At 39.6% G+C, this 15,451-nt stretch overlaps 1 protein-coding gene across 15 annotated transcripts in view; it reads right to left on the bottom strand.

Moving 5' to 3' along the window:
* The window catches only part of LUC7L3 (LUC7 like 3 pre-mRNA splicing factor), a 30,602-nt gene extending 15,989 nt beyond the window's left edge, over positions 1-14,613 (bottom strand). For 5 of the 15 annotated variants that reach the window (XM_011289194.4, XR_006589291.1, XR_006589290.1 and 2 more), the window contains exons 1-3: positions 14,368-14,611; positions 3,442-3,508; positions 381-420 (exon numbers count right to left, since the gene is read on the bottom strand). In XM_011289194.4, coding sequence (XP_011287496.1) covers positions 381-420; positions 3,442-3,508; positions 14,368-14,466 — 206 coding nt within the window. In that variant the 5' untranslated portion in view covers positions 14,467-14,611. Of the gene's footprint in view, positions 1-380; positions 421-2,295; positions 2,382-3,441; positions 3,509-14,367 lie in introns of those variants that run through there. The other 10 variants (XM_045044136.1, XM_045044137.1, XM_011289195.4 and 7 more) reach the window with 4 other exon arrangements.
* Positions 14,614-15,451: the final 838 nt, after the last annotated feature.

Genomic DNA, 15,451 nt, shown 5'->3' on the forward strand with positions numbered 1-15,451 from the left:
AGGATCATGAGACAGAACCCTGCCCTGGGCTCTGTGCTGAGCATGGAGCCTGCTTGGGATTCCCTCCCTCCCTCTCTGCCCCTCCCCACCTCATGTGCACACACACCTTCTCTCTCTCTCTCTCAGAATAAATATTTAAAAAAAATCAGGGCTCTTAAAAAAAAAAAAGATCAGGGTTTATTAGTATTTAAGCATATAGTATGCATTCATGTGGTGGCTAACAGTATCATTTTTGAAGCTATGACTTTCTACCATCCCACCGATTGAATAGAACCCCAACAAGACATTCATTTTATACTAATTGCAATTATTTCTTTAATCCTTGTCCCCTTTAAACCAAATAACTGACCAAGGGGAAAGGACCTCAAAAGACAACTTACTGTTTCCGAAGATTTTCATCATGAATTTTCTCACATGGACCTGAAAAAAAAAATGAGCAATGTAATGTATAAATTATTGGGGATGTTAACCTTTCCTCTTGCCAAAAGAAATTTCTTTAAAAAAAGATCCATTTGATCACTGAGTAGTCTGTACACACCTAAATTGGGCCTAATGAATCACAAAGCAATGTGCCCAAAGTAAACACATAAAAATTGTTCCCATTAATCTTCAAGATCAGTATAACGGAGAGCAACTATACAGTAAGAAGAAAGAAGAGGGAATGCATGGAAAGAGAAATCATTCCTACTGCCACCCAAGAAAAAAACTGTAATGAGGGCCAACGTGCTGATCTTTTACTAATTTGGGGCATCTGCAAACAAAGCCAAAGAGTACAAGAATACTGACCTAGTCCCACCCCCACCCACCTCCAGAAGGCAACAGATTTTAACCACGTCACCTACGCCTTCCGGAATTTATTTCCGTATTTCTAAACAATTTTGCCTTTTCCTGGTTAATCTTAGACATCAAAATTTTAGGTTCAATAAACACTTTATATTTTGAGTATACAAGTACTATTACTTGCTGAGTCCAACAAAAGGAGCATTATGAGGACTTATGATATACTTCGTACTTTCGCTGGAATTCTTTTCATTTGCTTAATTTTCTGTATCTCCAAATTCTTCTCACTTTAATTCAGCTACAGAAATTCCCTCAATACTAATTTCTCTCAAGATTCCAAATCTATCAGATAATCAGCTTCAATTTCATCCCTGAGCTTTCTGTTCTGTTTCAATCCAGCTGCGTATTTTCTAAACTCACTGATAAGAGTTGTCATCCTGAGAGGTTCCTTTTCTGGTCTGCATTGGATGCAGTTTACTGGATCTCTTGTTTTTCTCCTTGGTCTTACACTCATGTGTCGGTGGAATTTCCAGAGAAAAGAATCATGGGAGATAAATTTGCTGAGATCTTGCATATCTGAAAATGTCTTTTTTTCACCTGCAGGCTTTGATGTTTGGCTATATAGCTAACCCAGTAAAAAATATATTTTCACTCAGAATCCTGAGGGTGTTTCTCCAAAGTCTTCAAGCGTCCAGTGCTGTTACTGACAATTCTGAGGCCATTCGGATTCATAATCTTGTGTGCTCCTGGCCCACCCCCACCATTCTGAAATTTCAGCGGTGTGCCCTGGGATGGATCTTTTTTCATCCAGTGTGCTGAGCATTTAAAGGACACGCTCAATCAAGAGACTAACGTCCTTCAGTATTGTAGAATTTTTAGTTTGCTCTCTTCTGCTTTCTCTAGAATTTCTAATTAGTGTTGGACTGATACAATTTTGTCAAATTTTAGTATTTTCTGTGCGATCACCCAACATTCCAGCAAATTTCCTTGACTTTATTCTCAAACCTTTATAGTGATTTTATTCAGATTTCTCCGGTCCTAATTTCTAAGAGTTCTTTTGGTTTTTCAAAAGGTCCCTTTTTATACAGCATCCTATTTCTGACGTCCTCTCTTATTTCTCTGAAGATACTAAATTTAGTTATGACTTTTAATATTTTAGAGTGCCTGGCTGGCTCAGTTGGTAGAGCATACAACTCAGGGTCATGAGTTCAAGCCCCACATTGGCCACAGAGCTTACTTAAAAAAAAAAAAAAAAAGACTTTTAATACCTTTTCTTCTCCTTCTCCCCTTATCTCTAATTTCACTAAACTTTTTTTCCCCCTCTTATTGGTTTTGGTTAATCTTTTGTTTTGAAAGTTTTCTTCAAAGGCCTAACTTGGATTCCTTGGCTGGAAAAACACTTCCAAAATCTAACTGGAAGTTGGTATGCACAGGCAGGGTTTGTCAACAAATGGCCTTTACCACAGGAAAATAAGGCAGCAAAATTCTTTTAGGAGATTCCCCAAGGGTCAGTACCTGTAGATCACTTCTCTGGAACTGTTCACTTTCTCTAAAGACTCCTCTTCTCTTCTGCCTGAGGAAAAACATCTGGCTGTATCCTTCTAGGAACAGGGCAGAGGAAGGGAATGGGAAAACCCCACTAGTAAGAATATAGACTTAACTCTCTTGTAAGTCTCATTTTTACTCACGACTGCCCTGTGCTATGTCTGGAATCCCAATATCTAGATTTGTCCAGTCCTAATGTGCTTCTGATGAGCTGGGGCAAGCATCGTGTTTAATGAATTAACTTCTATGTTTCTAAAATGATACTAATTATGTACCATTCTTGGGAGAAGAAGTCACTCAACTGGGTTTTTTTTTTTTTTTTTTTTTGCAATCTGTGGTTCAGATGAACTACAGTCTCAGTGGTCCAATTTCTCCAGAAAATAACCCCCTAGTATCTCCAGGTTGTGGGGGTAGAAGTCGAATCACCAGATGCACAGGTCTTACGAGTCTCTCCAGGGACATTTGGCAATGCCTTTTTAGTTGGAGATGTTTTTGGTTGTCACACTCAAGGGCTACCTGCATCTAGTGGGTAGAGGCCAGGAATGCTACTGAACGTCTTACAATACACAAGACAGCCCCCCCTAAAACAAAATCATCCAGCTCAAAATATCAAATGTCAAGGTTGAGAGACCATGAACTAGACTAATTTTTAATTTTCAGCCCCATGACTATGTTCTAGGGTACGTGGTACCTCCAAATCCTGAGCCTGTCCAAGGTTCTGCTGATCACTCACTCACTTCCTTTTAATATTCCCTTCGGCAGACTTTTAGGGTACAGGGTTTCTCTGTTGAGTTTGCTGCTACTATTCCATCCACTTGTCATCTTCCAAAAATTTGTTGACATCTCTAATGTTATCTCTTCTTCTGTTTATACCTTTCTTGTTTTTAAATTTTCATTTTAGTGGAGGGATTTGGGAAGGAGTGGAAATAGACAAGTATGTTCATGTAAGCTACCGTGTTTAACTAGACTGGCATTTATTAGTATAAAAGTCTAAGCCAAGAAGGAAATTATTTTATCAACAAACCTTATTTAAGAGAAAAGTTTTCAGAATTTATAAAGTACAAGTTTTTATTTTAAATCGTAATTTGATATAAGTTACATAGAAAATTCACTTACCAAGATCAGAACGAGTGTTTGTGAACAATTCCGCGGGACAAAAACCACAGAGATAATATTTACAAACCTAGTGAAGAAAAACAAAGGTACTTAAATTTTTTAAGTTGTTCAGTTTTAAAACTATATTGGAAAAGGGTACGAAATAACTATTTTCTCATTTTTTAACCTTCATCTTTCAACCAAATAAGTATAAGAACAGGTTCGTTTGTTAAACCCTATTAGTTTTTAAATTCGTGACTTTCCAACTCCCAGATTTCACTAAAAAATGTCAGGATGGACGAAGAGTCACCAGAATTTCCTACTATCTACCTTTTTTTGTTTAATGTTTATTTATTTTTGAGAGAGAGAGAGAGAGAGAGAGAAAAGGGAGGAGGGGCCGAAAGAGAGGGAGACACAGAATCCGAAGCTGGCTCCAGGCTCTGAGCTGTCAGCAAGAGCCCGACACAGAGCTCTAACCCCTGAACCAGGAGATCATGACCTGAGCCAAAGTCGGATGCTTAACGGATTCAGCCACCCAGGCGCCCCTCCTACTATCTATCTACTTTTAATCACCGCTCTCCTCACAAAGCAACAACAAATATGGGAAAGATATCCACAAGGGAAAATTTTAACTTTACTGAAAACAAAAAAAAAACCCTACACTGTTATCATCGTTCTAACTCTGTTAAAGACCAGAACCAATTTACAGATTAGAATTTGGAAATCACTGTCTAAATTACAAATAACATTCATATAAAGTAATCTGGGTGGGTATTTTCCTTTAAGAGATCCTGTAACAAGCCCTGAAACGCCCTGGATATTTTCACACACGAGCACTTCACTAAGTGACTCCTCATGGGCTCCTACAGTATAAGCAAAGACTATTAACACGAAATTGACTTTTAATTCTCTCCCATTAGTACTTACTCTTAACTCCTTCAGATATATTCCAAGACTGCCCTAGCTGATTATTTAATTCTATACACTGCAAACCAAAAACTAAAAACTGTTAAGCAAAATTCCAAAATATCTCCTTCTTTCTTATACTACTTCATTGTTATTAGGTAATTAATGTGCAACACTGAAAGGTATGAAAAGAAAAGGTATGTTAAATTTAAGAGAATTCTTTGTAAATACATAGGACTGGATGTTAAATTTGAAATCGAGGGTTGCCTGGCTGGCTCAGTCAGAACAGCATCTGACTCAGTCTCGGCTGTGAGTTGGAGCCCCACGTTGAGTATACAGATTATTTAAATAAAACTTTAAAAATCAATCAATTGGGGCACCTAGGTCGCTCAAATCAGTTAAGTGTCCAACTTCAGCTCAGGTCACCATCTCACGGTTTGTGCGCATCGGGGTCTGTGCTGATAGAGCGGAGCCAGCTTCTGTCTCCCCCTCTCTCTGCCCTTGTCCTCACTGCTCTCATTCACTCTCAAAATAAATAAAAATAAACCTAAACACAGCTCTATGGTCCCTCTCCTGACTCTAAAATACAAGTAAACATAAACTTTTTTCTAGACAGGAAATCATACAATTCTTTTTGGTAATGAAGTATCAATATAGTACTTACTGAATCTTAGTTTTAATATTTTTCACTGAAATCAAACGGACCCAGATCTGACTCTGGGCTTTACCTGTGGCTTACCTTTTCTGTAAAACTGGTGATTACTACTAAGCTTCAACGTTTGTCATAAACTGATATATGTTGTTTTTTAAAACTAAAATATTTCTAGTTTACCATAAACCCTAAGTTTCATTTATACAAATAAGACTTTCTCAAAAATAGTAGATTCTTGGGTGCCTGGTCAGTGGAGCATGTGACTCCTGATCTTGAGACCATGAGTTCAGGCCCCACATTAAAAAGAAATTAAAAATAATAAATAAATGTAGATTCTAAGTGGCCAAAACTCTAAGTCTAAATGTTCTATGTCAGTTTTTACATAAAACTTCAATAAAGTATTTTCAATTAAATAAACACATTCTCAAATCTAATTAAGTACTGCGTGGGATTTTAATTTAAAGTGGCAGTTAGAGGGCCCTAAAGAAATTGGATCCCAAAGATTACAGGTGGGCATTTTTGAAATATGTCCACATTCAAGTGGAGATCAAAGAAGCCCAACAGAAGGAACTCCAGACAGTGAATTCGGATTGAACAAAAAAGTTCTTTTTCTAAGAGTTTTTTTTGAAGATAATGATTCTGACTTTGGAGGAACTATGGTGATTGGCAGTGGAAGGAATCACATGTAAAATTCATTAAATAAAAACTTATTGAGGGGTGCCTGGATGGCTCAGTTGGTTAAGCGTCCAACTTTAGCTCAGGTCATCATCTCATGGTTCCTGAGTTCAAGCCCCATGTGGGCTCTGTGTTGACAGCTCAGAACCTGGAGCCTGCTTCAGATTCTGTCTCCTTCTCTCTCTACCCCTTCCCCACTCATACTCTTCAAAATAAATGAACATTAAAAAACAAAACAAAAAAACTAGGGCGCCTGGGTGGCTCAGTCGATTAAGCGCCTGACTTCAGCTCAGGTCATGATCTCACAGTCTGTGAGTTCCAGCCCCGCGTCGGGCTCTGTGCTGACAGCTCGGAGCCTGGAGCCTGCTTCAGATTCTGTGTCTCCCTCTCTCCCTGCCTCTCTCCTTCTCATGCTCTGGCTCTGTCTCTCTCAAAAATAAACATAAAAAAAAAAACAAACTTACTGACTTTAAAGTTAAGTTAAATAAATAAGCAAGTAAGCAAACAAATAAATAAAGTGCCATTTAGGGGCACCTGGCTGGCTCAGTCAATCTGTGGAACATGTGACTCTTAATCTCAGGGTTTTGAGTTTGAGCCCCACATTGAGTGTGAAGATTACCTAAAGGAATTTTTTTTAAAAACCCTTAAAAACTAAAGTCAAAGGGGCATCTCAGTGGGTTAAGCAACCGCCTTTGTTCAGGTCATGATCTCATGGTTTGTGAGTTTAAGCCCCACATTGGGCTCTCTGCTCTCAGCATGGAGTCCACTTCAGATCCTCTGTCCCTCTCTCTGTCTCTCTCAAAAAATAAAGTGGCATTTAATTTTAGATGACATTTTAATTTTAAAAAGTAGAAAGTGACACTTCAATAATAATTTAAGACTATGTGCTAAAAACAATGCTAGAAATCCAAGAATGAATTAACACCTACTCTTCAGGAAGATCAGTCTCATAGAAGACAGTCAAAAACAAAATATAGAGTGTACTAGAATATACATGCAACACCAGACACAGAAGTGAATTTAGTCAGGACTGTCAGGTCATCACAGGTGGTGAAGCTTGAACTGGTTCTTAAGTTCAGAAGGAGAAAGACTGTAAGGCATTCTAGGCATAAGGAAAACAATATGTGAAAAAAGATTATGATAGTATGAAATGGGCAAGTGTAAACAGGTATGCTTGGAGAGACAACACAGTGTGGAGCTTGAATCTTGGCTCACACTTATCCACTGTGAACTATAGACTAACTCTTGGTTTCCTCATCTAAAAAAAAGTAGACAACACTATTTCATAGCAAGATTATAATATTTAAATTATGTTTGTTACATGAGGAGAGGGGACAAATTAGTCTGATTTTTACCATACTGGTTTTTTTTTAATGGTTTTAGACACTATGGACACCAAGTAAGACATGCCTACCAGTGGGCTAACCCGGTGCTACCTAGAATTTAGTCCAATCACCCCATTTAAGAGATCAACCACATGACCTGCCCTAAAAGCACCTCGCTATTTACAAAATCCAGATTAGAAGCTACTTTCCTGGGGCACCTGGGTGGCTCAGTCGGTTGAGCGGCCGACTTTGGCTCAGGTCATGATCTCACAGTCTGTGAGTTCAAGCCCCGCGTCGGGCTCTGGGCTGACAGCTCGGAGCCTGGAGCCTGTTTCGGATTCTGTGTCTCCCTCTCTCTGACCCTCCCCCCTTCATGCTCTGTCTCTCTCTGTCTCAAAAATAAACATTAAAAAAAAAAAATTAAAAAAAAAAAAGAAGCCACTTTCCTAATCCAGTTCTATGTGCTCTTTTCCACTCTTCAATTCTCCTTAAGATACCGCTGTAACATGACTGGTACATCAAAATATGTTACTCTAGGGGAACCTGGGTGGCTCAGTTGGTTAAGCATCCATCCACAAGACTCTTGATTTCGGCTCTGGTCATGACTTCATGACAGCATGGAGCCTGCTTGGGATTTTCTCTCTACTCCTCCCTCCTCGCTCACGGGCTTGCACGCGCTCTTGCTCTCTCAAAATAAATACACTTAAAAAATGTTATTCTACCCATTAAACTCTAGCTACTTAGACTGCTTCTTTTCTTTTCCAGGAAGAGAGTGAGAGAGAGCACACACAAGTGGGGGAGAGGGGTACAGAGGGAGAAAGAATCTCAAGCAGGCTCCAAGCACAGCACAGAGACTGCTTAGGATTCTCTCTCCCTCTCTGCCCCTCCACTGCTCTCTCTCTCTCTCAAATAAAGAAAGAAAAAAAAGTTGGACCCTCAACTGACTGAGCCACTCAGATGCCTCCAGACTGGTTCTTTTAAACTCTCCCCAGGGACTAAGGATCTTTAAAAATACTAACAGTCTTTTATTCAGCAAATGTTTACTAATGTGTATCATGGAGCTAACAATCTGATAACCAAAGGTGGGACAGGGAGGCACCAAGGGAGTGGGGTGACCAGGATTCTTGTGATTTATCTTCTTGATAAATCTAAGGCAACACCACTGACCAGAAGAGTTCAATCTCAATAGCATCCTTCAGTGAATTCATCAGCAGTCAAGAGAAAGCAGAAATAATAATCAATCTTGGAAATCTGACTAGAAAATCTGAAACGCAAATTCCCATATTAAACAAAGTCAAATTGTCAAAAATTAAAACAATATCTGGCGTTAGATACAGTGCTGTGACAAGGATACTCCAAACATACTAGAGGGCTGTGGGACAATTTGGCAGCGTCCATCAAAATGTAAAACGTGCATTTACTTTAGCCATCACCTTTCTAGGAACCCATCCTACAAGTGACTCAGCTATATGTACTAGAATGTTCTCTGCAGCTTAGTAATGGGAAAAGAATTAGACATAATCTACATACCCACCAGAGAACAAAAAGTTAAAAATTAAGGTAGATTTTTTTCTTAAAGATTTTTATTTTTAAGTAATCTCTACACCCAATGTGGGGGTTTGAACTCACAACCCTGAGATCAAGAGTCACATGCTCTACCAACTGAGCCAGCCAGGTGCCCCAATTAAGGTAGATTTTTATGTACAAACAAGGAAAGATGCCACAATGGAAATTAAAACTGTTAAAAATATAATTAATTATATATTACATAATATTACGTTAAGCTATCTGTAACTTTCACTTACATATGTATACACGTCTATAAACATAATTACATGTTATGTAATTTACATTAAGTTATCTGTAACTTTCACTTACATATGTGTATACATCTGTAAATTATCAGGAAAGGCACAGAAACATACACACCAATTTTTCAAGTTTTTCAGAGGGATTTGGCAATGGGGAGGGGAGGCAAGGACAGGCTTTCACTATTTCCAAATTAAATTTTAATTTTTTATAGCAAGCATGTTTACTTTGGTAAAAAATACTTTTAATGGTGCTAAGTTCAGAGGGAAAACTTGAAATAATAAAATCAACTCCCAATTATTAATGGAATCAGTATGTAAATGAGATTATTTAGTATAAAGAACACTTACACATGTTAGGAAACTGAAGTATAAATATCTAACTCAAACTATGCTAAGACTTACACCTTAACAAAAACAGTCCTATTTTTTTTAGCATTCACTTCTTCAAGGCACAATCAATTCTGGTCATTTATTTAGACCACTTCTAATCACAAAAGTATGTTAAGAATACCTTATTTTTTGTCTTTCTATACCCACTTGAATCAAACAATATTAATTCTCCCTTGAGCTAATCAAATATTTTCAATGCTGTCTGCATTATTTTTGTTAAACTGCTTTCCCCAAGTCAGTTGAATCCCTAGTTGTTTCTCACCCCAACAGGCCATCTAGTTATAATTTTACAGACAGTGAAGCCTTCAAATCATTAAAGCACATGTAAATGTCTTTACAGGGACGTGTGGGTAGCTCAGTTGGTTAAGTGGCCGGTCTCTTGGTTTCCCCTCAGGTCATGATCTCACCATTCTTGGGATCCAGCAAGGACAGCATGGAGCCTGCTTAGGATTCTCTTTCTCCCTCTCTTTCTGACCCTCCCTCATTTGTGTGTGTGTTTCCTCTCAAAATAATAAAAATAAACTTTAAATGTCTTTACAGACACCTACAAACATAGGTCTCCAGCTAAAATCCTATGAATGTCTTAAAAGAGTTTCTTTGGTATTGTAAGTTATTAACAGCCTTGGACACATCTTTGGTTCCACAAGATAACAAGTTCCATTTTATAAGCAAATTCTAAAGAGAATGAATTTATTCAATTTCTATTTCTGGTCATCTAAATACTGGCATTTAAAATTCATCATGTTGGCAACAGTCAATCTGATATTCCATCTACTGCTTAAAGCCTTTGTTCCCCAATGTAATTCAGTCCCAACTTTTAACAAGGCTTACAAAAATCATTCAAAACCAGATTTCTGCCCATCTATCCACATCCCCTTCTCCAACAAAAGCAACAAGGCCTCCAGCACTATTCACAATTTCTCAAGCCTAAGATCTTCTCCAGCTCCTAGTAACATGTCTTCTCTCCTACTCCCTGAGGCTAATTCCCAGTATTTAAGAGCCACTTTTAGATGCCTTTCCCAACCACCCCAGTCTAGGTTATTAGATGCCACTCTGATGTGTGCTTTTCAAGATGCTATATGTGTTCTATTGTGGCACTTACCACATGTTACAAAAGCACATTTACTCTTTTATATCTGTCACCAGACTGATGGTTCTCTCAGGCCAAGTGCCCTATCTATACTATTACGGTTCTGTTCTATATTTTTGTTGAACAAATGAAAACAGAAAATATGCCCAGCTTACACCTAAGAAATGAGAAAATTAAACATATTTCATAAAACAATGAAGCACTATTATTACTAACTTAAGCTGTCTCCCCCTGTGAAGAAATCAATTCTAATGATACATACGCACATTTTCCCTGAAGCAATCAAATATTAAAGAAATACCTAACATTTTCAGTGTGATAACAGTATTGTGGTTCTCTTGAAGTCCTTACATGGTAGAGATATATAATGATGTCTTTAAAGCTTAAATGAGAGAACTGCTTCAAAATAAAAGGCAGAGAATATAGTGACTATAATACTGCCAATAATAAACGCATTAATGTGGCATTGGGCATAGGCACACAATTTATTATAGTATTTACTTCTGTATATGTTTTGGGAAACTGCAAACAACAGTTATGTACATACACAACACATAGACTGCTGCCAATTTGGAGAAGCCCAACACTTATGTACAGTAAGACAGGAAATGCCTGCATTTCTGACAAAACGAACACTTTGTAACTGAACGAAAGCTATCCAGTAAAATGCTTACATTAGATGTCATGAGCTATAATGACTAATTTTTGTTGTCAAAGTTCACAGGTAAACATGTGGACAGGACTGTTTTTCTTTTTCAAACAGCTTTCAGTGTCAATGACAATATCTGTTAACATTCTGAAGATTTTAGAAAAGAACATTTAGTTCAACTCCCTCCATAAATTATTAAACCCCCACTGAGCAGGTGGCATACTTGAATTTGATAAATGATGAAAGAAATCTCACTTTTTTTTTTTGAGAGTATGCGTGTGCACAAGTGGGGGGGAGGGGGAGAGGGAGGAAGAAGGGGAGAAAGACACTCTCAAGCAGGCTCCTCGCAGGCCTCAATGAGGGGCTCCAACTCACAAACTGTGAGATCATGACCTGAGTCAAAGTCAGACACTTAACTGAGTGAGCCACCCAGGCGCCCCAAGAAATCTCATTTTAGAGTTAAGCCAACAGTTAAATATTTCACTTCCATATTGAGATCTACAATGTAAAAACCTCAATTTGAACTACAAAGTTCCTGTTATATCATATAAAAGATACTGAAAACTCTAGACCAAACCTTAACACATCCCCTACAACCTGAGCTATTCAGATAATTAGAAAGCTATTAATGCCTTCTCTGACAAACACTGAAATCTTCCCATGTGGACACCCACTGAAAGATGCTCACACTAGGCAGTTAAAATCGTATGCTTTCCTCATTACTGCAGTTGTTTAGAATTAACAGAACTGCTTAATGCAAAAATACTAATAACCTCAAGGAAATGTAAAATATTAATAAGCGAGGTAGCAGGATTATGAATGAATCCTTGGAATGGCATTAAAGCTGATTTGACTTTAGCTGAAAACTACTTTCAGACCCAGAGGTAGCAATCAACAAAGAAGGTGGAAATGCCTGTAAAACTCCAGTAAAGCACTTTCCAAGATTCAATCAGGATAGTGGTTACATAGACACCATAACAAAGGAAAGGCCGATAATTTGCATCACAGATGCATCCTTCACTTAAAAAAAAGGAGCTTCAAGTGCTACTAAGTCACAACTAAAAACCCAGGACTAATCAAGTGGGTCAGGAAGCTGTAGTTCACAAGCTTCAGAACGCATAAGGCCATTTAAAGAAAATCCACATTTCCAAGGTTTTCCCTCAGGGCTACAAAATCAGTATCTCTCCAGGGTGAGGTACAGAAATCTGCATTTAAAACAAATTCCACAGGTCAGTCAGATACAGACATCCAAGAACTATTTTTTTAACCACTAAGGTAAAGTTTCCATTTCAGTTGTTAAACAAAAGGACCCCACCCAGATGAAACAGCTTTTCCCATCTAGTGCAAATGTAGCAAAGAAAAATTTCCAGATAGAATGGGAATGTAAAAATATTTTGAAATATCAGGTTGCAGTATCCTGAAACCCTTACAGTATATGCTGGGGTTGTCCATTTTCACAGGATTTTACCAGTAACAACCAACAGCATAAGAATATGCAAATGACCCGGAAGTGATGCCACGAGCTTCCAGAGCTTTATTATACCCCAGAATAATTGAGTCTTATTTAGAAGAGGCCACGTGCTTTGTTCCAGGTCAACACCAACATTCTCCCTGCAGACATAAATCTGAAATACCAGTAATTGGCTTTTCAAATCCCTTGATCGAGAATAAAGTGCAACCTGTCATTAAAGGCATAAATACCTTGGTGACAAGCACTAAGAGTTTAAATTAACAAGAAGCACTGAAAGTGAAAGATCATAGCTGAGATGACAAAACCTAAGTCGCTATTCTGAGAGCCTCATTGCTAACTAAAAGCAATGCTCAATAAAATACAACAGGAAAACAAAGTTTCTTCACAACACGTGTTCAAAACCAAGGAGGCGTAGACATTAGACTGCTCTAGTTGTTGAGCAGGCAATCAAAAGCAATTTTCTCTTTAATCCAAAATAATGTCCAAAATGTCCTATTTGCACATCAGCTAAATTGTAATTTTGTTTTGTTTTGCAAAGCAAAAGATTCCCAAGTAGTAAAGAAAAAATGACTTCACTGTGACAAACATATGCCTAGAAAGAGGGTCAAAACAATCCACAAAGTTACTCGGCTTCCTATTTTAACATGCAGAGAAAAAACCCAAATATAAGAAAGAAAGAAAAAAAGAAAGAAAAGCTTTTAAAAAGCTTCACCTCTGTTAAGTTCAATGACAGATGCATGAATTTGACCCCACACAATAAATTCTACTGTAACACTTCCTACTACTTTGGAATCAGGCAACACCTCAATACATCTTTAGCCACTTATTTTTTAAGATCCTGAAAGGATTCATCTAGCACCAACTTGTTTTCCTGCATCACAAAAAAGAAATTTTACTAAAGCCTACATTAAAAAAAAAAAAAAAAGAGTAAGCAACTTTTTAAAACAGCTTAATTGTTCAACTACACTTCATATTTTGACTAGCAACCGCCTTTAAATTACCACGTTGTTTGGTTATAACCGCGAGCTAAGTAAAGTTAAAATCTACACCTGCTCTTCAGGTTAAGCCCCAACATAAAACGTTACACTGCATGTTCAAAACACTTGAAATAGACTGGTTATCTGCAGAGAGTCAGTTTCATAGAATCGTGGAAAGTGAACACAACTACAAAGATTAGGTTCAGTTTCGCCACTTAACTTGCCAAGAGACCTTGGGTAACCTCTCAAGACTCACCTGTGAAATTGGGATTATAATATTTACCCTTACTCATAAGGTTAAAATGACCAAATGAGTTTTTATTCAAGTATAATTAACAGTGTTTTATTAGGTTCAGGTGTACAATGTAATGATTCAACAATTCTGTTTCTCAGGGCTCATCAAGATACGTGTACTCGTATCAAACGAGTTTTACGTGAAAGAAAAAATCTTGACAACCATCTACATGAAGGGCTTACTAAAACGTACTGCTATCAAACAGTATCTGTTTATCATCATGGTAAGCCCTACCAAGTTACGACCTCTTAAAATTTTATTTCCTCATATAAGCGTCGAAATTGAACTATTACTAAAGTAATAGAGTGCCACGGTTTTTACCACTAATCCTGGCCAGAAATTTCAGTCTAAATACGACGCTCAACCCAAATAACGGAAGAATGTGCCCTTTTCCCTATCTTATAATGAGGTGAAAACTCTGGAGCCTCTAGATGTAATAAAATCCTTTCCCGCGTTTCCCTGCCTCACTAAGGTGCTCTTCAATTCTGCCAAGGGCCCTCTTCGACTTCCTAGGTACTAAAACAACAACAAAAACAAATCATCCTTCATCCCCAGACCCGGGCGGGCTCCTCCCTCCCGCCACAGACTCACTCGTCCCTGGCGCGGCCCGCGCCCCAAATCGCGCCGCGGGCCGGACCGGCCCCGGCCCGCGCCGCTCCCCTCCCCCACGGCACCCGGGCACAGACCCAAGGCCCGCGGGACTTACGCTCTCGTGGTCCCACCGCACGTTGCTGCGCTTCTCGTCCGGGGCGAGGTTTCGGTCCCGGCCCATTAACTCATCCAACAACTGCGCGGCCGAAATCATGGTGCTTTTCTCGGGCGGCTGCTCCCACCAGCCCTGGCACCCGCTAAAGAAAACGCCGGCGACACAGTCGCCAATCCCTTCGGCCTGCTCGCAGGCCGAAAAGCCTCCTCTAAAGAGGAGCCGATAAGACAAAATGGCCGCCGCGCGGCCGCCCTCCCAGCATGCCGTGCGCGCGCGTGCGCCCGCGCGGACACGCCCAGGCCTTGGAGGTGTGGACGGGCCCGCTTCCGCCTGCCGGGGGGCGGAGCCTGCCAAGGCCTGGTCCGGACTCCGCCCCTGCCCCGTGGCACCGCCCCACTTCGCGCCTGGCGGAACTGAGGGTCACGCAGCTCCACAGCGCTTCACGCCTCCTTCCCTAGGCGGTCGTCTTCGCTGAGCTCTTTCGCAAGAAGCAATGGGAGGCTACGTGTTGAAACCTGGCCTCCGCTCTGAAATGGAGAAAGGGGCAGTGTCTCCCTTCGCACCACGCGGTGCGGTCTGTACCATCTTCCAGTGGAGGAAACTGAAGATCTGCACTCCGATTCCGTGTTCCGACTGCGGTGTTCCTAGTCACTGCGCTCGCTTCCTCTTCCACCTGGTGATCCTCCCACCCCGATTCCCCTGATCAGGCAGAATGTGGAGATTCAGTCATGCACCTGATGACCTCCCAGTCGAATTTTTTAAAATTATTCATCTCTTCAACAACAGTATTTACCGTGTGCCAGGTAAGCTCTTGAAGCTTGAAGCTAAGCTCTGAACCTTTCAGACACAGTCCTTGCTCCCCCAGACCTTGAGGATTATTGAGGGAGACAGTCACTAAAGAAATAAAATGAAATCTGTCAATATAAATTGCGGTAAGTTAAGGGTATGGACTCTGAAGCCAGATCAACCTGATTTGGTAATCCCAGCTCTGCCACTCTGCCACCTTTTCCCCATCTGAAAAATGGGATGAATGATAGTGGTCCTGTTAAAAAAAAAAAAAAAAAAACAGGCCCCAAAATGGAGT

The sequence above is a fragment of the Felis catus genome, chromosome E1, assembly GCF_018350175.1.
Source record: "Felis catus isolate Fca126 chromosome E1, F.catus_Fca126_mat1.0, whole genome shotgun sequence".
Taxonomy (NCBI): Eukaryota; Metazoa; Chordata; class Mammalia; order Carnivora; family Felidae; genus Felis; species Felis catus.